Below are 25,911 nucleotides of genomic sequence, written 5' to 3' on the forward strand. Positions count from 1 at the left end.
CAGGTCACGCAGTCTCTCAACGCCAATATGAGCAAACTTTATATAAAATCTCCCTCCTTCCTTCCTATAAACACCAGAAAATTATGGACAAAACTCTACACTACGCAGCGCTAATAAGAAATCCAGGATCCAGGACGCTTTTATTTAATCTTATTTTCGCACCAGCTGGGGAAGACGGGGCCTTCCCAGGAGCGGGCCGTTGGCCGGGTACGCGGGGCGTCGAGCGCGGTTAGGGAAGGCGGCCCCAGCCCCTCGCAGGCCGTCGGGAAGGAGGGTCAAGTCCCAGCTGCGGCCATCTGCCCGCGGGGCGCTGCCCCTTCCCGCCCCGTTCGCCTCTCGCTCCCCCCCCCCCAACCCACGCAGCAACCTTATTTCCTCGGGATTATTAAGTAAAAGCAGAGGGGCTCAGGCTCCGGCCGGCCCCCTCAGCAAGAGCAGGGCGGCGGTTCCCCAGGCCGCCGGAGCCGCCCCCGAGCGGGAGGAGCCGCGGCGCCGCCCTCCTCCTCCTCCTCCTCCTCCTCCTCCCCCCCTGCGAGGGCGGCGGCGGCGCTAGGCGAGGGCGGGGATCGGCCGCGGCCTGCTGGCGGCGCGGGCCCGGCGGCCGCCATGGCGGGCGAGGTGAAGGCCAAGCTGTCCAAGAACCTGCTGCGCATGAAGGTGAGGCGGCGGCGGCCCTCGGAGGGGACGGGGCGGGTGGGCGCGGGGGTTGCGCTGGGCCCCGGCGGCGGCGGCTGAGAGCCGGTCGGGACCGGAGCCGGGGCCGCCCTCCGCGGCCGGAGGGATCAGCGGCTGCCGCTAGGCCGGGCTGCCCCCGCTTTGTGTATTTCCACCCCCCCCCCCCAAAAAAAAAAATCCCCCCAAAATTTTTAAAAAAGATCCCCTCCGGCCATGCTGCCCCCCCCCCCCCCGCAGCCCCCCGTGTGTTTGAAACCCTGGTGAGAGGGCTCGGGGGGTTGGGGCAGGAGAGGAGCTTCCCGATGGCAGCGGAGATCTGCCTCCGGCAAGAGGGCAGCCCCGAAAAACGCTGGAGCGTCTCTTCTCGCCCTCCGGTTTCTCTGCGAGCAGGTCGTTTGTCGTGAATAAAAACGATTAGACTTCTTCCCTTCCCTTTCTATTATGTTAATACTGCTTGCCTTATTTCAGGGAGCTTTTACCCTTGATACTTCTGTGCTTGGTTGTGTGTGTGTGTGTGTGTGTGTGTTCTGGTTTTTTTTTTTTTTTCGGTCAGTTTGCATTGAACGTGGGGTTTTAACCACCTTTCCCTTCCCTTCTGCCAACCCATGAACGCCAAGGCCATCAGTAAAATAAAATAGTGAGCTACCCGTTACCCTTGGAGTTGTGACCCTCGTGTCAAGGCTGATGTGAAGCGAGTCTCCGCTTGCCGGCCCGTGGCTTCTGGTTCACATCGTGTAACGCAGCCCCTAATTCAGCAGAGTGCATCCCGCTGTGATTGATGGCCCTCTTTTTCTGGAAAACAACCAGTACAAGTTGCTATTAATTGGGGTTTTTTTGTTTTTTTTTTAAGTTCATTAAACATTTGTAAGTGGCTGAGCCCTTGTGGCTTCTTGATTGTGGTGTTTTACCTAAGCGTGTTTTTTTTCCCCACATGTATATTTGAGAGCATAGTTCCCATTTTTCGCAAGATGCCAGCGGAAAGGAGTTTATCTTCCATGTAAAATGGACTCTGCTACAGAGGGATGGTGGAATATTAACAGATTCTGCTAGCGAAAGACTAAAATTGGTGCGCAGAGGGAACCAGACATAACGTTCCTTATTTTTCAAAGCGAGTAGATGATGCACTTAGTTAGCCAGCAGCGCGTGGCAGAGGAGGACTCCTTTTGCCTGGATTGCATTTGATACTTTCTTTTTAAGTGAAATTCCTGCTACTGGTTTTGCCAGTTTATTAAGCCTCGGGAGATTTTGGCAGCCAGTTTTCAGATGCCTCTCTTGAAAGGCTGTGGAGAACAGGCATGCGAGTGCAGCGCCATGACAATTGCTGGTTTAGTATGAGCAGTAGGTCCGCTTTGAAGAGATGAATAGGCTTTGCAAAGGCCATACATAACCCATTTTTATTTAGCATTTTCCTTCTACAGATCTCCTTGTTTACCAGTATTTTAATTAATCGTGTAAGAGTTGCCTCTGCAGGTATTGTCACCATTCTAAGGGCAGGTTCCCAGTGAACTGGGCCCAGAAGGTGGTGTGGTCAGTGGCAGTGCTGTTGAAGCCCCTTGCATTAATTGCCGGACTCCACGACTTGCCTCGTGGTGTCACAGCGTGGCTCACGCTTCTGATTCTTGCACCGTTTGATCCAGGTTCCATTATTCGGGTAAACTGATCCAGGAAACACTCAGCTAATGACTTGCGTGTTCTGTGTCTACCACAATTGGTATCTTTTAATTCATTCATGCGTGTTTACATTGTAGATAAATATGATCACATTTTTTTATCTAGTTATTCCCTGTGGTAATCTGTAGGAACATAATCTTTAAAATGTAGTGTAAAATGATTATTTAATTGGGTGCGTGTAACAAAATTTCTCCTGTTGAGACTTCTGACTGGCTAACCAATTTCCATGAGCGGTATGGTTTTCCACATGATAGATTCCCATATTTTCCTCAAGTAGATACTGCAATTTTAATTGGAAAGCTTTGACATGTTTTGGGCCGACTCAGAAAACAAAAATCAATTTTTCTTTCATTAACTTGTACACGTGGATGCAAATAGAAATATAAATGGGAAAGGAGACACTGGCACTGTATTGGCTTTTACTTCAGGATTTTTTGTTTCATGTTGCTGTGGGCATTTTGTAAAGTCTGAAAGGGGGGGGGGTATATATTTTTTCTTTTTTTAATAAGCTCAGTGACACGGGAGCTGTGTGTGAGAGGCGTTTAGGGATGCCTTCCTGGGCCTTACCCCCAAGCCAAGGCTATTCTAGCTGGGACCAAAAGTATGTCAGAGCCTCTGCTACCACTCAAGGTACAGATGTGCCCCACTGGCTTGTTAACAGTCAGCCTGCAGGCTTATCTAAACACAGGAGTGGTGCTGCTTTAAATGAGAGGGGTAGAATTAGTTGATATGAGATTCCTGTGCAGCGGTGCACATGCCGTTATACAGGTATGCTTTGATGGCCACATAGCAATTTTTGTACAGGTATGTGTATAAAATTTACTGATAGACTAGCCTCTTGCTGGGAATTGTGTTGCTATAAATGTGTAGCCCAGACAGATAAGGTTATTCAAAGGCTTTCTGTAGACTCAAAGGGAGGTCCCAGCTCCTAGGGATGTGAGAATATAAGGGTTATTACTGTAAAGCTGTGAAGAGTTCTCCTTTCTCTAGCGTGTTTGGTGAAATGGGTTAACATTGTTGATGCTTAAATTGGCAGTCAGCTCAGGCACTTGAGCTGATGCAAATGGAAATAGAAGGGGTGTTTCACGTATCTCAGATGTGTAGGTTTGCTCTCTCAGCAGTCTGTCATGGGCTGTGAGAGATGCCCTCTCCTACTCCCAGCTGTGAAGGAGGTTACAGCTTCTATCCGCCTGTTCCCACCCTCTGCCGAAGGTGATAGCCGAAGGAGCGATTCTGAGGAGTGTCCTTAGATTAGGAGCTGTCTTACCTTAAACTATTTCTCTTATAAACTCAACTAACTCGGCAGACTTTCCCTGATGTGAATTAGCAAGTGCTAAAGCATACCGCTTTATGGGTAGATTGGTGGGTTATTGATGAGAAGTTGGATTGGGTAGCAGCTTCCTTTTACACAGCTGGATGCAGAGGACTACTTCTTTTCATAGCCTTAGTTACTCTTTTCACTTATAAAGGCATGTTTTTAGCCTTCTGGGTTATAAAGGAAAATGTGTGTGTAAAGTAAAAGCTGAAGTTTTGGAAAACAAGAGGAAGATGATTGAAAGTATAGGCGTTTCAAAAAGTCGCCAGCCTAGTATGGCTGAGCCCCGGCTCAGAACTCCAATGCCATTTGTACGGATGGTAATATTTATATTATTAAATTTTCTCCAGCCTCTGCTGAAACATGAGAAGAATCTTAGCAAAGTTGAGGGGTTGTGGGATACAACGATTCGGATCCATCAAAACTCACCAGGGCCTGTCTGTTCCTTTGTCTCCAAGTGTAGATGTGGCTGACTGTTAACTCTGAATAGAGAGCGGTAGATCAGCGGCTATGTATTTTTGCACTCTATTGCCCTAATTTGGACCAAACCCAGAAAGAAAACACAGAAAGCATTTACTTTTTATATCAACCATTAAATGTTATTTAATGGATAATTGTTGTCATGTAACTATTGGATGTTTAGAACATACTCAGGAATGAATGTGATGTAGAAAAAACTGTAGCTCTATATTTGTGTGTCTTTCCTTTTAGTTCATGCAGAGAGGCTTGGATTCACAAACTAAAAAACAACTAGAAGAGGAAGAAAAGAAGATAATTAGCGAAGAACATTGGTATCTCGATTTACCAGATCTTAAGGAGAAGGAGTAAGCTTATTCACTTTGATAATCATCATTGCATTGTTGTGGAGTGGTAATAGAATTTTTTTTTTCTACAGAAGTATCAGGAGGCTAATAGCTTTTTTTTTTTTTAATACCCAGTCAACACAAACAAAAATATTGGCCTGTCATTATTTCAGCTTTGTATTTTAAAGGACATTCTCAAGGTTGCCTAGTCCAGAGTTTGACCTGGTTTCATTTCTTGTGTGCTTTGTTTTCTTTCACTCACAGTTTCTTCTAGATGAATGTAATTAGTTTCTTTTAGGGTCCAATTCAGTGCTCTTTTATGCTTCATTTGATAAAAAGAAGTTTGAAGCCTTGTGTTAGCAAGTTGAGCTGCAGTCACATGATTGGGTCTATTCAGGGGGCTCCATCTTCTAGAGTCTAGATCACTTCAAATCCTGTTTTTGAAATAGGAGAGAGAATGGGCAAAACAAAAAATAAAGAAAACCTTAGCTAATAAGGAAGCCAGTGTCCACTCCTGCTATTTAGAATGGTGCTGTAAATAGTAACTGAACCATTTTAAAAATATCTAGATTTTTGTCCTGATTTGTCTAGATTTTTGGACAAAAATTCCATTGAGGGAGTGTGTGTGTATATATATATTTATACACATACACACTTTTCAAACAGCTGGAATTTGGGGAATTAACTATAGTTGAATAAGGTTTTGATAAACTTTTCCATTACTGTGGTGGATATGACAAAAAGGTTAACTGAGCTTCACTTGCAGTAAGGAAGGTTCAAGGAGGATTTTGGGGAAATTTTTCTAACAGTAAGGCTAATGAAGTGCTGGAATAGATTGCCTAGGGAGACTGTGGAGTCTTCATCACTGGAAGTCTTTTGAGGACAGGTTTGACAGACCTCTGCTGTTCATGGCAGGTATTTAGCTGATCCTGCCTTGAGGCAGGAGAATGAACTCGGTGATCTCTTCAGCCTTATCCTTCTATGCTTTCAGGAGTTTGTTTTACGTGGGAGATGAAGAAGTTGAGGGAGGGATGCACATGTGTGAGAGGACAAGAGGGATGGAACGATTCAAGGAAGTACTTTTATCTAATGCATGTATTATGAATGCCTCAGGGTCATGCTTCTTTCCTTGCTCCATGCTCATTAAAAGAAGAAAAAAGGGAGGGGGGAAAAGGGGAAACCTGTCTCAGCTGAACAGAGAATTACACAGTGTTTTAAATCCTGACAGACTCCACTAATGCCAGGTCTAACATCACAATGAAAAATTAATTAGAAGCTTTTGCTGTAGTAATGCCACCTGGAGATTGATATTTATGTGGTATTTTTATTCTGGCAAAAGCATTAATGTAGGTGGACTCATACCAGCAGAGAGTGCTTTTTGTCAGGAGAGTTAATTTTGCTTGTGGAACTGGCACAGCTATACTGGCAAAAAGTATTCCTTTGCTCTCCAAGCTACTTGTGCCGAAAGATTTATCAGACCAATTAAGCTTCCGACAGTAGTTGATGGTATAAAATACACCGCGGTTTTGTTTATTTGTGTGGGGGAAGACAGCAAATGCTTTTTGCATTTGTTTAATTGGATTATATTAAAGCGCACTGTTTGACAAATGGTGGGTTTGGGGTTTCATGCAGGAGCTTTATAATAGAAGAGAGCAGCTTTATGCCATGTGAGGATCTACTTTATGGCAGAATGTCCTTTAAAGGATTCAATCCGGAAATTGAGGTACTGTTTAAATGTTTTGTTTTGAGATGGTCCCACATTAGAATGGAAACCCTTGGGGATGGGGATTTTAATGTTCACGCTGCCTGCTGTTTGGCACTCGCAGCATCTTCTGTAAATTCTCCCATGTACTTCAACCTGGGAAAACTGTGATTCATACGAAAATGTTGATGATCAGTGCAACATCTGGTAAATAGAAGCTTTTCATCTTCTTGTGTTGATGGCCAGTAATTGCATGACTCCTGCAGGCTTTCCTTCCCTGAGGTGAGGAAAATGTCCCACATGCTGTTTCATTAGAACAATGGACTGAGCTCGCTTTTTTTTTTTTTTTTTTTTTTTTTTTTTTACCTCCTGCCATTTAATATAGAGCCCGATCCTACAAGCATTCAGCCGTGTTTATTCAGTGCTTACTTGTGTAAGTGAGGGCTTGAAGTTTCAAAGTTTAAATTCTTCTGGGCAGGAAAGTCTTTAATTTCTTTCTGGCCTGATTCCTGCTGCTGGCAGTACAGTAAAAAAGAAATAAAGGTGTTGCCCCTAAACTGAGGCAAGACTATGAGGTACAAAGCGTAAGAGGTATGAAAAGGATTGTACAAGGTGGTTTACTGGGAAATTCTTCTGGTGCATATTGCTGCTTCCTGACTTCCTTTTTTCTTTTTACTAGTAGTTTGCTGTAAAGTCAACTGCCAGGTTATTTGAATAGTACAATTCACTAAAAACTTTGCCTGTGTTGCCTCTTTCCCCAAGCCAAACTCTAAGCTCAACTGAGGAAGGAGGAGGCACATTGCCTTTTCTACAAGGGTCCTTGTAACACTGTGCTCTAGCCGGAGTACTATACAGCAAATGAGGAAAAACAGTGTTAAAATTGATTCTGTCTTTTATTAGTTTCTCTTACCAGTGAATATCAATATAGTTGACATTGTGTCAGAATTACATATTCAAGCTATTTCGTACTTCCTTTTCAGAAGTTAATGGTACAAATGAACTCTAAGTCCAAGAAAGAAGAAACTGAAGTGGATGTTAAAATGGAGGCTGATGTGTCAGATGAAGAAATGGCCAGAAGGTAAATTGTATTTTACGACATAGTCAGTATTAGCCAGCAAGATGATATTTTACTGCATTGTGTTGGGGGGGGGGGGGAACCTCCAAAAACAAAACAGAGAAACAAGTCCATGGCTTTGATACCTCACAGAACTGATTTTTGCGAGAATTCTGGTGTGTGTTCAGTGGAATCCCCATCGCTTTTGGGAGTTAAAAAATCTTGTAGCTGTTTTCTGTCCTTGGATACCCATGTATTCCATGCTAATTCCATCAGGGCTCCAGACTGGTAACAGACCAAAACTGTCAGGACAGATGATAATCTAGTATGTGCATAGTGCTCTTGCTTCTTACCCTTTGGTGTGAAAAAGGCTTCACTGACAAGTTTTGTTTGTCTGTCTGTCTTGGAGATTTTTTTTCTTTTTTTTACACTAGTTAACCTGTTGATTAGAGTTCTGATTTGTTGCATTGAGGTTTTCTGTGGTTTCTACTAAGAGCTGTCAAATTTCTTATTTTCTTCTCAGATATGAAACATTAGTGGGAACAATAGGGAAGAAATTCTTGAAAAAGAGAGACCAGCGTGTACTCCAGGATGAAGATGAAGATGAGAATAGTAACACAAGACCTAGCAAAGCTAAGAAAACGTTCTTAAAACCCCAGGATTAATGTGAACTGTACAGCCAGAGCTAATAGAAATGTTATCTACCAAATACAGTACCATGAACTGGAGATTGGGTTTTTTGCTATGTAATGTAAAGGATAGATTTGTAAATATGAGTCTGTTCTCATTGAAATTTCTGCTGTCCACATGACAAGTATTTTTCAAAGTGGATGTGCTTATAATGGATGTCATACATCCTTTCCTCTCTGAGCAGCTTTTAGTGAGTATCGGGCGTTAAGCCCATTGGCCATTTTTAATGTTGTGCATGAGTAGGATGAGTGTCCTGTGCAACTGAGAGCAACAGTATTTACATTTTATGATAATATCTGAAAGAAGTGTGTGGAGCAAAGGTGGGCTTTATCCAATCCAGTAAAGCAATTCAACTTTCACTGCTTTTTTGTTACGCAATGAAAACTTTTGCACTCATTAAAAGGGAAAAAATAGCAGGTACCTGTTTCTTTTCTCAGCTTATTTTTAGGTTAAAAAAAAGGGAGAGAGAGATAAAATCCCTTTTGTTGAATTTTATTTTTTATAAAGCTTATTTAAAAATAGAGGGTTTTGTAGCAAAACTTTTTTTCCTAGAGCAAGCCAAATATTGGGCGAGGTTTACAGTTTGACACTTGAGCAGCTTGTGAGTCTTAATTTCCGTCTTCCAAAAGAAGTTTGCTAATCTTGTCTCTTTTCCAGCCAAAAAAATTCCAATCTTGTAATTATCTAGGTCTTGTCATAGAAGCATAATAACTGCTTCAGAAACATGTTTGAAAGCTGAATAAAAACTGAATCTTTGTGGTTAATCATCATCGTTTAGCTAATTTAATGTAAAAAATGGTGCTTAATACAATCAAATATAAGAAATGATCCTATCTTGTGCTTGCCACAGATGTCCCCAAATATTAGTTGGCTGTGCTGGCTCTTTTTGTTTAGCATGCAATGAAGCCATGTGAAGCAATGTTAGGACAGAAACATGGCCTTTGGTCAGTCAGCACTGGGCAGATTGAAAAACGTCAGTGGGTCTCATCTCAAATTGTAGCAGTTCACTGTATCCAACTCTTCAACAAGAAATATTTCTTTCTATTATTTCATTTCCCCAGCTAGATATCTGAATTATTCATCCTTAATGCTGACTCTCTGGAGAAAGAAGAATTTTCTGACCTGAAGCAGGTAGCAGCCATTCCATCATGGACACAAGAGGCGACTCAGTGAAGCAAGACATGAAACTCAATTAATTATATAAAGAAAGGTTGTGTGTCTGCGGTTTGCATGTATGATATATGAGCTATAATCCATATATCAAAAGCACCTAATTAGATATTCAAGATGGATCATGTGTGGAAAGAGAAATATACTTCTAACCTAGTAAGGGAGCGTCATACAGGTGGAAAACCTGTGATTCATGATCTGAAGTAGTTTTTCAGAGCTAATTAAATGCTACTGGTTCAATTACTTAAAACTTCACCATATATTATCACCAGCTGAAAAGAAGTTAATGATTGCAAGGCATTTTTCTTCTATGGAAGATGTGACCAGAGCGAAGAAATGATTTATTGTTGGTCATCACAAGAAAAACTCAGAATATATCCCATTATTCTTTCATGCTTATTACTTGGAAAAATGATATATGTGAGTACATTTTTTCACTAGAGAGAATTTCTGAATAGTTGCGCTAGATAGTTGTGGGGGGGAAGTGTGTTTTCGTGAACTGCAAACAACCACGAGATGTCACTGCAATTGCACTTCCCTGAAAGACAGTGAATTTGGCACCGTTCCACTAACATCATGTAAAGGAGCTTTTGGAGTAATTTTGATAATTACTTGTGGTTAAAACAAACTCTGTGTGAAGTCCTTCTTTGTAGAGGCTCTACACAGAGAACTCTTGCTTTGCAGAGTTCTGTTCAGTCTAACGTGGGGTAACTCGGTGCAGTTTAATTGTGTTCTGCCATGCATTGGTCCCTAATTTAATTTAATTTCCTGGGGAATGGCTGTCTTAGAATATGTATGGCATGGTACGTGGGTCAGTGCATGTGCTTAGCAAACTCAGTGTCTTCCTAGAAAATCCTTGGTCTGTCGTCCTAGGAATTTGGGGGGAAAGGGTGGTGGTTCTGTTTCCTAACCATGCCCAACACCAACTATAAGGAAATGATAGATGTTGATTTATTGTCCGCAAATATGCGTGCTCTGCTGTTTGAGTTCTGATCAGCTGATAGGTGAGCTATCTGAATGCTACTGTAAGACCACCTACTGATTTTTAACACAGTCTCTCTTCGCTCATGGAGTCTGTAAAATGCAGTTTTAAAAGCATCATTCAAAGTGCATTGCTGTGAGCAAGGCAAAACTAAAAATCTGTTCTATGTGATTTTTTTTTTTTTTTAAGGTATCTAAGTGCCTGAAGTTACAAGCAGGTACTTAAGTATGTGACAGGATCTTCCGAAATACCCATCTGTATCTCCAACCATGTACATACACACACACACACTCATATATATGTATGTATTTACTTCAAGTCAGGCTCTGGTTTCCTAGAAGAAACATTCAAGGTAGCAAGGCAGAAACATTCTGCCATATAAAATCTGAATTCTGACTAGGCTACAAGAGAGATGTAAGTGTAGCAGTGAAATATTTATAATGTAAGCTTTAACTCAAGCTTTCTTGGCTCTGATGTAATCTCAAATGCCATTTTCATGGACAACTTCCTAAGCTGTAGAATTTTAAACGCTGCATAAGCCATGTTTCTAATTCAAAAGTATCACTTCCTTGAGAATAGAAGTGAATTGGACTAAGTAGTAAGCATTTTTGCTGAAGAAAATAGCTACCTCCAAAATTTATTGCTTAAAGAGATATCAGACACCAGAAGTGTTTGTGTCTATTACACTACTGTACCTGTTAGACTGAACAAAGAAAGGTGCGTGCTGTAGTCTGTGCTCACAGACAGTTCGCAGTGTTACAGTTAAGCATGTCTGTTGTCATGTGAAATTTTGTTCCTCCCTTTGACAGGCTCAAAGTGTTTATTGCTGTTGTAACTGCTGATGTTGGGAATGTGCAAGTATTGAACATCTTTCTTGCTGATTTTTCTTGACGCTTCTATCCTTTGTAGTTTTAGATCTTAAAAACCACAGGAGCAGGGCCCAACGGAAACGAGCTATCCTGTATCCTCCCTTTAGTAATGCATTATAATGCTTATAATTTTGCTTTGCTTTGGCGGCCGGCAGGGGGGAGGTGTTCAGTGGTGCCATGGAGTTTGAACCGTGTTTCTTCTGTCATCTGTGGCTGTTTCCTAGTAAGATACTCATTATACAATTTAATAGTCACTGATGGCTCTCATTTTCTATTGGGCATTGCCTCTGTGTGTGTGCGTAATGGGCAGTTAGGCTGGGATTATGCAAAGCCGTTAATGGGATCTGAGCATCAACTTCTTATTAAAACTAATGCGATTTAATCCAGAATTCAGATTTAAAAGGAAATTGTCTCCTCTCTCTGCTAATTAGAATACCAGGCTTTTAAATTGCATTTGGAATTTTAAAAGTCATGGTCGGGTTTCAAAGTGTTTATTCTACTCCATTTGAACAGCAGTCTGCAGCTAAAACTGCACAATAGTTTAGGATCTCATTAAACTTTTCTTGTAGAGAGATTGTTAATAAAACTTTCAAGTACATTACTGGTGAAAGATGTCAAAAACACTACCTTGCAGTTGTTTAAGTTGTGAATCTGCATGCAAGCTTCTCTGAGAGGTGATTCTTCAAGGAAGTGCTTGTTTCTCTTTGTCTAGGAGAGCATGTTTTATACAGTAATGCCTTGCTAATGCAACCACAGTGTGATGCCTGTGTGTGTGTGTTTGTTTTTAAACCATTCTCATCTCAAACCTTTGAGACCTTTTGGGCTTGGCATTCCTACCTTAACAACTCTTGCTTTCATCAGCTGTTGGGGGCTTTAGCTAAACTGTGAAACTGTTCCTAAGCTGTGTGTGTTGACAATCCCTCCTCAGATATGATGCTGCACAGCGAGGACCTGGTTATATTTGTCACGTCTAGAGGAAAAAAAAAATCACTTTCAGAGAGTGCTTAGGAAAGATTTGAGTTAGAGGGAGAGTTGAAGCTTGAATCATCTTCAACCCTATAGATCTTCAGTAAGAGCTGAATACCAGAAGGTGGTATCCTGGTATCCGGTATCTTCGCAATCGTGGATAGAAGTGCCAGTGTGAGTCCATAGACCTCTGCCCAAGAAGTCCTCAACACCACAGCCCCAGCAGATAGGGAAGAGTGATGATTAGCTGGAAGCAGCAGCAGAAACATCTCCTGGGAAGTATGAAGGCAGAATAACTGGTCTGTTAATGGCTGGCCTCAAGGCAAGAGGCAGTCGCACCACAAAACAACGCATAGAGCAGAGAGGTTTGGTGACCTGAGGGAACGCAGATGGGAATTTCTGGAATTTCTGCCAGCTAAAGTAGACACATGAGTGTTTTTGACCTCTTAACCGTTCCTCAGGGTATTGGGGAACGCCTCATTTCGACCAATCGTTTAGAAAGGGGTAAAAATCTTTAATGGGGCCTTAATAGAAGATAGTAATAACACAAATACAAAAAAAGGTCCTTAGTTCCACTGATGGAAAAACTCAGTTCTCACCTCAGTAAGCTCTTTCTTTGTGCCCCGCATTGCCTCCCACTTTGCACTCAGTTCTCGTGTTCCAGCACATGCATGCGCACAGCCGTGGCAGCCAGCTGCCACCGCAGCAGCCTCCCTTCCTTGCCACGCTGTCAGCCGGCCATTGCTAGCCGGCAGCGCGGCCGGCTCGGGACTGTCGGCGTGCTGACCGCTGAGCCCGGCGGAGACGAGAACTATGGGGACTCTTCTTCGGCAGCCGTCTCCTTCGGCAGCCTATGAGCTGTTGGTCCAGTAACCTGTAGGGATTTAGCATTGCCAACGTTTTTATCAAACGTGCATGATATTGGCCTGTTCAGTTCAAGAATTTCATGGTGAGCAGGACTGCTCAGCAGATCAGACGGCTTGACTGCAAAGCCCTGATTTACTTAGCAAACCAAGTGTACCAGGATCATGTGGTTATGGGGGGGGCGGGGAGAGGGTCTGTGTTTACAGTAATTCTTAATATTTTTACTTTTTTTATTTTCAAATATTCACTTACAGCATTCGTGAAATTTATGATCAAATCATGTCTCTGAACAAAAAGGATACATTTACCATTGGGAGAAATCAGCATTTTAACCATACTTAGGGTTTTCATAGATGGAAAAAAAGGAAAGAGTTTTTTCAGTGTTTTTGCTATTTTTTTTCCGCACATTGAGAATATTTCCCCTTTCTCAGTGGTGTGCTTGCTTGAGCTTTTTGCAGAGAAGCATGGCAGGGGATGACGAACAACAATTTCTTTAAGATGGGGAACTGTGATTGTGAAATAATTGAAAAGAAAAAGGTTCCTTTAGATTTGGTTGGCTCCTTGCTTTTTTTTTTTTTTTCTCCACTTTGATAAAGATAAGAAACTAATTTGTGACCCTAAAGCTTCTGTGCTACAGGGTATTCATTTGGGGTAGCCATATGGAATTACAAATTTGCTATACACAAAAGAGATGGCAGTGTAGCAATTAAGGGTATAGTGGGGTTAGTGTCATTATTCTACCTTTGTTATACATATAATAACTTGCAGTGTACATGCAATAACTTGCAACAGTAAAAATATGAAATTTCCACCCCATTTGGATGGAGGTAAAGCTGCCAGTTGAGACTCACATTTAAGCATTGTATTCTAATTCACCCCAGAATAGGATGATTTTTTTTTTTGTAAGAGAAGCAAAACTTGCAGGTATATCCTTAGAACCTATCAGTCACAATTAACACTGCAATAGATGCAATTTGCATCTTAGGAAAAATACATATGTACCAAAAATTACTTTGGGTAGGCACATGATAATAATCTTTTTGCACTACGTTTTGTTTGAGGTTGATGGTGAAAGAATTGTGCCTTCTGAATTGTGCCTTTCAAAGGTGACAGTATTGTTGCACCCATTTTAAAGACAGGGAAATGAGATGAGCTGTGAGTGGTTAGATATTGTGAAAAGTGAAGTTTTAAATCTGCACATAGTTGTCTAAATGCTTATAGATGAGTTTTTTCTCATAATAACCATAAAAATGTGTTGGCAGCATATCAAAATTAATAATCCTTACTTCTATTTTATGTGCTCTAGGCACTCCAAAATTCCCCAGACATATTTCTTACCTAAGTTTATGACCAGATTCGAATCAGTCTCTACATTTCTGCCAAAAATTGAACTTCAGTCATTTCACAGCAAATAATTCTGTCTGCCTGCCAGAAAAGTATGATATCCCTGATTTTTCCTTCTCCTGAACGTGACATTTACTTTAATCTGATATTAATGTATTTTTCCTTCAATTGTCTGCAAAGGAATCCTGTAATCCTGCAGTAGCGATTGGGCAGACCGTGGAAGATGCTGTAAATGTGTAGCCCTAGCATAGGTTTTTCCAGTAGTCTAAATTGTGTAAAATCCTTTGACATTAATCGGAACAAGCTTTCTCTCTAGAGTTACGTTGAATTTCTCTTTCAGTGTCTTTTCCACCTCTTCATCCTCAAGAGTTATGAATTCCACCAGATCCATATTTTCCTTGTAATTGTATGTAGTCTCGGTGAGTGTCCATCCAATTAAGGCTCGAAAGCCATCAGTGGTCTGGAGGGTGCAGATAGACTTCTTTGTGAACAGGGAGTCGGGAGATGTCTGAAGGTATGTGCACTGGAAACGGAAATCTTCCATTGTCCGTGGCTCAAGACTGAACATATACACTTTCCGACACTCTTTTTTTTCTAGAAGGTCAGAACTAGAGAAATTTTGATTGGGGATATATTGTTTCCGTCTCATTTTCTCCAGGTACCAGATGGCATTTTTTTCTGTGAAGCGAAAGACACCAGGAGCCTGTGGCTGGTCTTTCCCAGACACAAGCTCCATTGGTTGCCACATCTGATAGGACACACCAAAGCCTCCATCGACGATATAGGCCTTGCTATCAATAACTACCTTTACGAGGAGGTGGGTCATGAGGGTGGCGTATGTGTTTTGATGTGGATTGAATACATATGCTCCCAGAAAACTGGCATCATACCCTAGGCGTTTCAGGACCCAGCCTAAGAGCTGGTTGTTCTCCATGCACCAGCCGCCACGCTTCTTCCTCACGATTTTGTTATAAATATGATCCAGCTCCAAAGTAATTTTCTCCTCGCAGTGAATGCTGAGATTTTCAAATGGAACAGCACGGATGTGGTGCTGGAATATATCAGTTAAGGTTTCCAAATCTTGTTTTTCAAGGGAACCGTTATAACCAGTTCTCACAAAATACTCTTCAAGGTTCATGTTTCCTGTAAAGCAAAGAAATGTTTTTTGATTTTGTTTCTTTACATCAATGATTTATGATGCTGTGAGGAACTGCCCAGGCTATTACCAGCAGAGATGCTTTAACTTACTGGACCTCATCAGAGCAGTTTTTAAAAGCAACAAATATTCATATCAAACAGTTCTAAGAGCAAAGAAGAGTAGTGCATGTGAAGGTTTGCTTTTTGCATTAGAGTCATCCCTATGGCAAACAGTTGATGCAACTGCAGCTTGATATGCAAGGTCTGCGTAACAGGGATTTGCTGTATTTGCATTGTAACAGCAGGCTTAAGAAGAAATATAAGATCACGCTAGGGAATGCTCAGAAGCTTTAATGAAAAAGTCTAAATCCACTTTTCAATAAAAGGCATAGCAGTGCAGGAAGCAGTGTTGTCTAGCAGTTGGAGGGAGAATAATTTGAGCCGGGATTCACATGTTCCTTTCATGAGTCTGCCACTCATCTATGTGATCATAAATGAATGGTTCATTCTCTACATGTCTGTGATTCTTCACTTACAAAAAGAAGAAAATGATACTCCCTGCACATTTTGTAAAGTGTCAAGTTTTATTCAGATAATTATAACTGAGGAAAACCTCTGACCTTTTCAAGAGTCGCAGACCACTGAGTCCCTTGTCTGCTCTGAGTGTTGCACAAACTCATTTTGGTGTTGGCATAATGATTCTGCATAGGGGTGAGTAACCTAAAAGACAAAAAGCATATCTCTGTTCCCAGTGGGGCCCAGGATCTCCCAGGGTGCACTGAAGGTGGACAGTGGATGGTTTACAGCTCTCTAATCCTGGTCTTTCATAAAACTTCATTTATTCCTTCCAGAGGAGGCTCTGAGAACTACTGCAGCCTAGTTCAGTGCCTTTATGGTCTTATCCTGCCTCTAGCAACGCCTATCTCTTATCAGGAAGACTGTTCATGAGCCAGATTGCTGCCTGAGAAACGTTCAACTTATTTTTCTGCCTTCCGATGCCATGGGAAGTCATGCGCAGTCACCTCGCTTTCTCAGTGGCCCATCGCAGTCTGCTGGCCGTCGTTACAAGCTGGATGATCTATCTGTAGGTCTCCAAATAGATCCTGTTTGTAAATGTTTACTGTAGATTGCCTGCTAGGATACGGAGCTTGACACAAAATGTTGTGAATGCTTGAACCTTTGCAAAGAAAGCACTAACCATTTCAGCGGTTCAGAGTTACTGCAAATATTTAACTTCTTGACAACTCAGAAAGCTGCTTGGAAATCTTTTGTGCATACAGTAAGGTGAGGTTTAGACACTTGGTGTTAGCAACCCAGGAAGTCTATTGTGTTCAAATAAACTCAGCAGTGAACCCCTGAATGTTTACCGCAAGCTAGGCTTTCTATAGATGATTTTCAATGACAGATTTGTGATGTGCATATGCATGCTATAGAAGCAGCTGTCCAAAGTAAGTGAAGAGTCCATCAAAAACAGTATATTATCTTCTACAGAAAAGAGTATAGTCTTCAGTGATATTTAAGTGTATTGGAGAATATTCCAAGGTAATATTTGTTAAGTAGAAAATAAACTTCCAGCATTTCATGGAGACTAAAAAGATTTTTTTGGTATAAGCAAAAGATTGGCCAAAATTAAAACCTTTTGTCCCTAATGCCGCCCAACTTTGGTGAGTTGGATAAGACAGAACCTGTCAAAACCTGTTCAAAATAGCTTTATTTTTCTTTTTTTTCTTCTTTTTCTTTTGGTTTGCAGGGTCTAATTGTATCCAGTCCTACACAATTCTGTCCAACCCTTGTCACGTTCTGAATGCTAAATAGGGAGGACTGATCATACCAGCATAAAATTGGTTCTTGATTTTATATTTTTTGTGATTTCTCTCTGCAGCTCCATAATATGATTGATCAGTGTTGGATATTAACTGCTAGGAGATGAAAGCTACCGTTCTTTTGAATGGTGAACAGATCAGATGAAAAGCTAGATACTGAAAAGATAATCCCACAAGTGTGACTGTGATTTATATAGAGAAAAGCAGCAGCAGCAGAACTTGCAAGGCCTATGTCTAAATGAACAAATAAAGATGCTAATGCAAAAATATTTACTACCGGCACCTCCTTACCATGACTGTGCACGCAATCAGTAATTCTGCTATTAAAATATGTATCTTTTTTTCCTAATACAGTTAGTGCATGGGCTTTCTGGGGTAGGCAAAACACAGTATATTAGTTTCATTTTAAGTTGTTTTTAAAGGACTGTAATTTATTCCAAGAAAGCAAAATTTATTGATTATTGAGTGGGGTGGGTTTTTTTCTCTATTTGCTTTCTTTGTGCTTGCAATACTTTTAAATAAAGATATTTAAAAAAACTTCTGAGAACAAGCTGTAGTTCTAAATTTACATCCACTAGTATTTCTAAACAAATGCAGCTCTCTCTCTGCTAGTCAAGTGCAGTGCTACTGAAGAGCAGAAAGAAGAATTGAAATTGCATTGTTATTGCCTTGCTCTCTTTAAGAGCCCATATTTAGCAGGCAGTATTTTAGTTCTATCCCCCCACATTTTTATAATATCTTTTCCTAAAGGGAATTTTGCTCAGATTTATTCCCCATGACCTTTACCATCATAAAGAAACCATTTTGTGTTTGTTTTTTTTTAAATAAAGGAAACTTACCTCTTAAAATAGCCTTATTTATTTCTGTATTCAGCTGCTGGATTGTTTATTACAGGGGTAGCAGTCAGTAAAGCCAGGAGGAGACACAAATTGCAAGGGCTGTTTTCCTCTTTAAGTCTGTCTTCCTGTCCTGCACGCCTGCATCTTAAACTACAAGAAAGGGCAGAGTCCACTCAAGCTGCATGCACATTTTTTGGACTTCACTGATCCATGAGCAAATTAAACTTTGCTTCTTCTCTATTAGGCAATGTTTATGTAGGTCTTCTGCTGGTTAAGACTAGATTGCACTGGTTTTCCCTGTAAAATAATTTCAGCAGATATTCACAAATGGCTCAGTAATTTTTATGATTAATGTTATTTGGAGACCAGCACTTTGTAGTGGAGGTTGGTCTTCTCTTTGTGGGTGCCACGTGTTGCCTAGGCATTGCAGGCTATGTTTGTGCAGATGCACAGAGTGACTCTTCTTTCTTCACATAATTTTTCTATATCATATGGGGGAAATGATTTGGATGTGTGTTTCTGGTCTTCAAGTACATAACATTTTCAAATAGTATGCGTTGGCTTCACTCCGTTCCAGCACTGAAGGTGGTAAAGCTCCTACGCTAATTGGTTTTGAAAGGCTTCCTCTATAACCTTACCATGCATTACCCTTTTTTCAGGAGTCTGCCATTTTTTTCCCACTTTTCCCTCTCAGTATGTTTTACTGTAATTTGATGCTGAAACTACAAAGGTTTAAGCCTCCAAGAGATGCACAAAATAAACGTCTAGCACAGTGAGCCTTTCTGGCTTGCAACATCTGAGTTGCACCATGTGTGAAGTAGCTGGGACCCCTAGAGAGAGCTCTTGTAACAAAACGCTGCTCCCCCACGAAGATCGATGTATTCAGTCTCAGCATTTCAATGAGTTCCGGGGAGATCTTACTATTAACCTGCAGCCAGATCCCAAGCTATATATAGTTACATATAAGGCTTGATCCTGAATTGGCATAAAACAGACAAGAAGATTATAGACCTATTAGCAGTCTGAATTTGTGAAGTGAAAGCGATGCAGTACGAACGTTGATTATTTTTGGTGGAAGAGTTACAAAAGCAATTAAGAAGGGAAAGAGAGTATCATCCGGGTTTTGGTATACCATTCAATACAATGTGTGATGAAATCTTACTATCAACACGAGTTGATATTCAAATGAGTTCAAATTGGCTTGGACTGAAAATTGGCAGATGGACCACAAATAATAGATAGTGTTAAACAGGAGCATATTGAGCTGAATGAGCTAACTATTGGGGTGCCACAGGGCTCAGTTTAAGGCGTTGTCTTCTTTAAAATCCACATAAACGATATATTATTGTAAAACAAGCATGCTAATGAAATTCACAGATGATGCTAAATTGCAGGCTATGCCAACAGCGATGAGGACAGATAAATAATAGAAGGGCCTAGAAAAAGAAAATATGGGCCGAGAATAACAAAATGACAGTCAACTTGGAAAATTAATTCAAACCAGACACACAAAAGAAAGATAAATCTGGAAAGCAGTGATGTTGAAGTGTACCTGAGGTTATATGGGATGATAAGTGAGACAATGCATGAACTTATAGTATAACATAAAAGAGCCCTTGGGATCTGGAGCAGTCAGTGCAAAAGATCTCTTTCCTGCAAGGCTGAAGGGACAGTATATGGAATATTCTGGTTATTGCTAGACTTTTCACAATCACAAGATTCAAAATAGAAGCCTGACATTGAAGGGGGCTCTAATGTTAGCAATCTAGAAATTGTGTCTAGTCCACTAAAATTATCTAGGTTTCCTTCATATTCTAGGTGTCTAGGGGCATCTTAGATATTCAAGGCTATTCTGCCTGATCCCAAGATGCCACTTCACAGGTCTGCCATTGATCCTGTGTCATACATGCCAGCTCTGTGTGGTTATATCAGGCATGCTAAGGCATCTAAAAAGGCTCTACTTGTTTAGGCATTTTAATTGCTTTCCTACATTTCAACCTCTAAATTCAGTTGTATGCAACCTGGTACTGAGAGATACCATGAGGGATTCAACTCTGCGCTCAAGTTCTTCCTAGACTCATGTGGCTATATTCCAGCAAGACAGAACATATTAGGTGCCAAAAAGGCATTGGGTCTGCATCCCAAAGTGAATGATGTGTTAACCCGGGTTTAGGACTGGCTCTTGCTATCAAAGACCAGACTAAGCCTATTAGAGCAAACACTTCAAACTAAGCATGCACACTAGAGGGAAGTAAATCCGGTTGACAGCTATTTGGTCTTGTAGTTTATCTTTCTCAGATGTTGAATAATAGCAGAAGCAGAGCCTCAGCTCTTGTTGGCTTTGTTTAGAAACAGAAAAAAACATAAAATTGGACGCTTAAAATTAGAGAGCATTTTTTTAATAAGTGCCTGTGCATAACTAGCTCACTAGTTTGAGGTAAGGTAATAGAACTCAAGTCTTTCAACTTGTTTGCAACATTACCTAATCAGCACCTACAGAGTGGCTTGTTTTAAGAAAGGCTTAACCTCTCATTTATTATGTATTCTTTGAAGGCCAAAATCATCTCAATTCTCTATTTCAGACTGTTAAAGAAAGTGAATAATTCATAAAACTGTGATGAGGAGGAGATGGGAAATCACACCAAAAAACATTAGAGGTCTTTTGGGTAAAACGGTAATACAGTTTCTCCTTCCTTATCATATTGGTCTCCTTTGCCACAAAAATATATTAGAAATAAAATGAAAGCCAGAGAGGCGGAACAAAATTTAATGGAGACAAAAGGTAATTTCCATACAAGCAAATTAAAGGTGTCTCGGTTTGTACAGAAGGAGAAGTTTAAGAAAAAATTTGAAATGAATATAGGCAAATAATTACTGATAAACTTAAATTTACCAAGCCTTGTGTTCATCTGAACAGCTCAACTTTAGAATCAGCCTAACATGTTATTATTGTTAATTTTAGAAATTTTTATATTGAGTATTTAAAGACTCATCTTGTACAGTGTTAGAATTAGATCATATCCACTAAATTAGGTGGTAAGCCACGAACATTTACTGGTAGGAGTTTGTTCTCTAAGGTTATATTGAATTTATCTTTCAGTGTTTTCTCAATCTCTTCATCTGTAAGAGTTGTGATCTCCACCAGGTCCATGTCCTCCATGTAGTTGTACTTCATCTCAGTGAAGGTCCATCCAACTAAGGCACGAACCCCTTGAGCGGTCTGGAGAGTGCAGATTGACTTTTTCTGAAATAAGGTATCCGGAGATGTCTGTAGGTATGCATTTAGTTCCTGGAAGTCATTTATATGTCGTGGCTCAAGAGTGAATGAATATATTTTTCTGATTTCCCCTGTTTCTGGAGTATCAGCCAAAGGGACACTTTGCTCTGGAATGTAATGCTTCCTTTTTATTTTCTCAAAGTACCAGATACCATTGTCTTCCGTGAAGCGAAAGATGCCAGGAATCTGAGGTTGATCCTTCCCCGAAATCAGCATCATTGGCTGCCATGTTTGATAGGTACCACCAAAACCACTGTCTACGATATAGGAACTGCCATTGATCACCACCTTCAGGAGGATATGATTTATGTCAGGGGTGTATGCTTTCTCTGCTGGATCATAACTATTGCCTCCGAGAATAGAGACATCATACCCCATTCCTCGCAAAGCCCAAAATAAAAGGTAGTTGTTTTCCAGGCACCATCCACCACGTTTCTTTCTCACAATCTTATTGTAAATAGATTCTAAATCCAGGTCAATGCTCTCCCCACAGTGCATGCTGAGGTTTTCAAAAGGAATCGCCTGGACATGGTGCTGGAAGATGACTGTTAAGGTTTCCAAGTTTGCATCCTTACGGGACCCATCATAAGAAATCCTTGAGAAATATTCTTGAATGTTCATTTTGCCTGTGAGCAGAAAAAAGAGCTGGTTACTGTTGGATGGCTTTCAAGGGATTCACTCCTACATCTGCAGCACTGGTTAACAAGCCTGCAAAGCTACCCTATGCTTTTGGCCTAGTATTTGGAAGAAACCTCTGCCCTTGATAGGAGATGAAAATAGTCTGCAGCTGCCAATATCATCTGTATTTCTTAAAAAAGAGAGGTCAGGATAGGAGCAGGTGAGAATAATGCCTTATCTCTCAGAAAATTTCTTCAACGCAAGTAACTATCTGTGTTGTAGGCATCTACAGCACTCGGCACAGCAGAATCTTTGGTGTGATGACAGGTGACAAAAAAATTGTAAAACTAACAAACAACAGGTCTGCGGACAAGCTGTTGGACTATACTGGAATAAAAGTCACAGCAATTTTTGTTTCCTCTTACAGTAGCAGGTAAGCAATTCTTTGCTTATTGCACAAGTAATGTAACTAGAAGGTTTTACATTCACAGCTTTAGCTAACGGGGATTAACTTCTCAGGGTGTCACCGTTTTAGACAAGCTCTCATGTGAAGTAGATTGTTATTTTCTTAATCTCTTTAGTTTCCCTGTTGAGTTCAGGCAGAGCTTTGACCTTGGCTGTTGATGAGAAAGGAAGGATTATTAATTTTTCTAATTCACAGGTCAGAGGAATTGATAATTATTAAGAATATATTCAAGGCATATTTAGTGGCTTTCTGTTTTGTCTTTTACAAACCAAAGGTTTGAGCTCAAATTGGACATATTTTGTGTCTTCATGTCCCTGATCTCCTCCTCTTCATTAGCAGAAAGCAACCCTCATCGCCACTGACTGTGTGGCAAAGATGCAAAAGGCTCCCAATAACATTTCTAATCCACTGACTTATCTGGCATCTTCAAGGATTTGTTTTGCCCTTAATTTAGATTTAATTTGGCATTTTTCCATGCAAGGATTTTGTCTAGAACCACTCACAATCTGCTAAGGACTGTATTCATTTCTGAAAGGTCTGAGGATTTCTTGCTCCTCCTTGAAATTGATCCCACATTCCCTGGGAGGATTTTTCCAAAAAGCGCTTGATGTAGATTACGTGGGAGAAATGACTTTCCCGCTAGTAGTCTTGGCACTGGCCCAGCCGCTCCAGCAAAAATGACTGGGAGTTTAGCTCGACTGCCGCGCAAGCAGCTGCACGGGTACCGAGAGCTTTGGGAAACCCCACCTCCAATAGCTGGGTGGAAACTGCTGCCCTGGCAGGTGCGCACCTCAGCTGACCTGATCTTTAGACTTTCACCCCAAATTCAATGTCAGCGGAGTAACTCACTTGGCCTCACTGTACTGATTCTGTTTTGGCACTAGGATCAGGATTCAGACTGTGTGACGCAAAAAACACAGGAAAAGGTGATAAAATAGAGGACTGTCCCACTAAGGGAATAAGAAATAAACATTTTCACTTCCAAAGAGCCAAAGGGACTACAGGAAAGTACAGCAATGTGGCTTTCACACTGCATTTTGTGGTTTTTTTCCCCATCTCTTTTCAGGAGAAGGGCACTCGTTTCGGGCAGGGTCTCCTTGGTAACGCTGCTTGCGGGAAGCCCTTCCTCCCTCCCCAAGCGGACGGGCGCACGCGCACGCCTGCACCCTGCGGCGCTCTGCTGCCCTTCCGCCGTTTCCTTCCCCGTCCCATTTTTAGCCATTCTGCATAAGCAGATGGAAACGTCACTTCACCGTGACGGCGCCAAGCTAAACCTCTGTGCCCAGGAAGGGCCTCATCAGCTCTGTTAGCCTGGTGGGCTTCCAAGCCATCAAGTCCTAGGGTGCTGCGCCAGGAGCCCACGCAGGGTCGGGCTGCGACGTGGGGCACGGAGCGAGGCTTCAGGAAAACTTACTTGGGGAAAGTCACAGTCTGTGCCTCAGTTTCCCTTGTTGCCCTTCCGCCTGGCTTCATCAATTTAAAATCTTCATAGTAGAAACGGTCTCATGGTGGCTGACCAAATGGCTGATCTTAATTAATACTTAAAGGAGGTTAAGTATGATAAATCCGCAGTGTAAAATCACCGGCTTTAGTGACCATAGGCAGATAGCAATTGTGCAAACCACAGTGTTTGCTCTCTCAGTTTCCTGGAGGCAGCTTTTGTTCTCATCACAGTTTGGGCTGCTCTGCGCAGTTGTTCCTCTCGCGTTAGCGATGGTAGACCTACGACAGCGTGCAAGCCCTCCCATGCAGGATGGTTTGCATGCCAGAGCTGGGCTGCCAAATGTCCGAGCCCCAATTCAGATCTCAGTCGTGTTGATTTTTGCTCCCACAGCAGCCGAGTTTCATTCGGCATTCATGCACATTCATAGCATCAGCTTGGTGGGTAGCAAGATTCAGACATTAGTTCTGCCTGTCTGCAGATGTCGCTGGGGATAGCTGTATCTTTTCATAATTAGAATGAATAGTAGAAATGGTTTCTCGCTGCTAGAATTCATGAGAGACTTCCAAGGTAGGCTTCCCTTGCACATGCCTATACAATTTGTTTGATTTTTAAGCTACATTGCATGTGAGGAGCTGGATTTTTCATGCAATCTGGCTCAGCATAAACAGGGTAGTTTAAGTCTCGGGCACTTGCTCTTTGTACCTAGACAACGTCCTTGCGCTGCAATTCGTGTTGTTGACCCTGGGGGGTTGTAATTTCTCCTTTGCTAACACGCATCCTGGGCTAAGCCCGGGCAATGCAGACAAACACGACAGGCTTTTCCAAACTGCCTGACCCGTGTCCACAAGATGAAGTTAAAAATCGGACCCTTGGGGACTTACCTCTAAGCCCGTGAGTGAGCGTCAGGCTTTCTGTGTCGGATTGCTCCGAAGTTCCCAGGAGCGTTTGCACTGGCAACTCTGCTCTTAAAGCCCCAGGATCCCTTTTACTGCCTGGCACAAGTGACATTAGCCTCCAGCAGAACCAGGAGAAGAGGGAGTTAGTTTCTTCTTTTGTAATATTTTCTGTTGTGATGGCTTTATTATTTTATTCATAATGGCAGCATGCATGGAAAAAAAACAGTCATGCAATTCATCGTGTTAGATGCCGTAAAAAGAGCTGGAAGACAAGCCGTTCCCCAAAGAGCTTACAATATTGAGTAGGCTTAAACCTCCCGTGCTACTGACGGAGAACCAAAGCCCTCCAGGAAGACAAGGGAGAAATACAGTACGGGGAGCGCGAGCAACTTCTGAAAGTGGGTCTAGCCCTGCCCTCAGGTTAACTATTTCTGAGGGCAACTTGCTTCTTGCTCCCACGAAGCAGCAAAACAACAGTGCAACTTTTAATGATGCAGTTGGTGTCGTTGACTTTTGTGTGGCCAGGAGCCCTGCAGGAAGCTACTTACAGCTGAGAGCTGCTCATTCCAGCCAAAGAAGTCATGGATCTACTAGCAGTGGGTGGCAGCTGGTGAATTAAGCACCAGCCCTGAGTCGTTCCTTGCAGCTGATACCAAAGCCCCAAAGCAGCAAGGCCAGATTTCACAAGGCACTTAGCTGCCCAAGTCCCCTCGGGCTCAAGCCTTGTCTGTCCTCAGCGAGGGTGCTGCTCCCAGGCAGCTGCTGCGCTCCCTGAGCCTGCGGTGCCTTTAAGAGCTTGCCTCCTGAGTTCACGTTAAAAAAAAAAAAGCAAACCAGTGAAATCTGAGATTGAGGGACTCTTTTTTTTCCCCCCTCCCAACTGTGAGCTTCATGCGATTGCTCAGCGATACAATCTGATGAAATCTGCCTCGCTGGGTGCACTGAGCAGGAGCTCACACCAGCAGCGCCGCGCTGGGCTGCGGAGCAGGGAGAAGAGCGGCTGAGGCAGGGGCTCAAGGGGATGAGTCAGCTGAAAGAAAGGCCTTTTTTTAAATTATTATTTCCCTTTCACATGTTGAATGTCTGGGCCATAGACATTACCAGCTACCCGTGAGCTACCTGCAGCCTCGCAGCCTCACCAGCCCCCACGGGACGCCCTCCTGCCCACGTCTTTCCAAGGCCTGGCCGAGGTTTCTGGCCGCTGTTCCTGATGCCCTGCCCTGGCTGCAAGGCTGCTGTCAGGAGAAGTGCGACAGGGTTTGTGCAGCTATTCCCGTACCGTGGGGGCCGTTTAAGTGCCGGAGGA

At 42.0% G+C, this 25,911-nt stretch overlaps 3 protein-coding genes across 4 annotated transcripts; 1 reads left to right on the top strand and 2 right to left on the bottom strand.

Annotated features, from left to right (window-relative positions):
• The first annotated feature begins 508 nt into the window (after positions 1-508).
• Positions 509-8,674, top strand: MPHOSPH6 (M-phase phosphoprotein 6). Its single transcript, XM_068956152.1, has 5 exons — positions 509-657; positions 4,373-4,485; positions 6,097-6,187; positions 7,147-7,244; positions 7,744-8,674. Exons 1-5 carry the CDS (start codon positions 607-609, stop codon positions 7,883-7,885), a joined length of 495 nt encoding a protein of 164 aa, XP_068812253.1. The 5' UTR covers positions 509-606; the 3' UTR covers positions 7,886-8,674.
• A 1,000-nt stretch (positions 8,675-9,674) lies between these two features.
• LOC104149334 (arylamine N-acetyltransferase, pineal gland isozyme NAT-10) lies at positions 9,675-15,250 on the bottom strand. The gene has a single exon (XM_009682919.2). It carries the CDS (start codon positions 15,241-15,243, stop codon positions 14,371-14,373), a length of 873 nt encoding a protein of 290 aa, XP_009681214.1. The 5' UTR covers positions 15,244-15,250; the 3' UTR covers positions 9,675-14,370.
• Positions 15,251-15,874: 624 nt separating this feature from the next.
• On the bottom strand, positions 15,875-25,444 carry LOC104149333 (arylamine N-acetyltransferase, liver isozyme). 2 transcript variants are annotated; one of them, XM_068956150.1, is made up of 4 exons: positions 25,154-25,444; positions 24,591-24,721; positions 17,905-21,807; positions 15,875-15,962 (listed from the first exon to the last, which is right to left on the bottom strand). In XM_068956150.1, the coding sequence occupies exons 1-3, from the start codon at positions 25,186-25,188 to the stop codon at positions 20,915-20,917; spliced, it is 1,059 nt and encodes a 352-aa protein (XP_068812251.1). In that variant the 5' UTR covers positions 25,189-25,444; the 3' UTR covers positions 15,875-15,962; positions 17,905-20,914. The 2 variants fall into 2 exon arrangements, with proteins under 2 accessions (XP_068812251.1, XP_009681213.1); XM_009682918.2 differs by lacking the exon at positions 25,154-25,444 and having other exon boundaries at positions 23,680-24,624.
• Between the last annotated feature and the right edge of the window lie 467 nt (positions 25,445-25,911).

The sequence above is a fragment of the Struthio camelus genome, chromosome 10 (assembly GCF_040807025.1).
Source record: "Struthio camelus isolate bStrCam1 chromosome 10, bStrCam1.hap1, whole genome shotgun sequence".
Taxonomy (NCBI): Eukaryota; Metazoa; Chordata; class Aves; order Struthioniformes; family Struthionidae; genus Struthio; species Struthio camelus.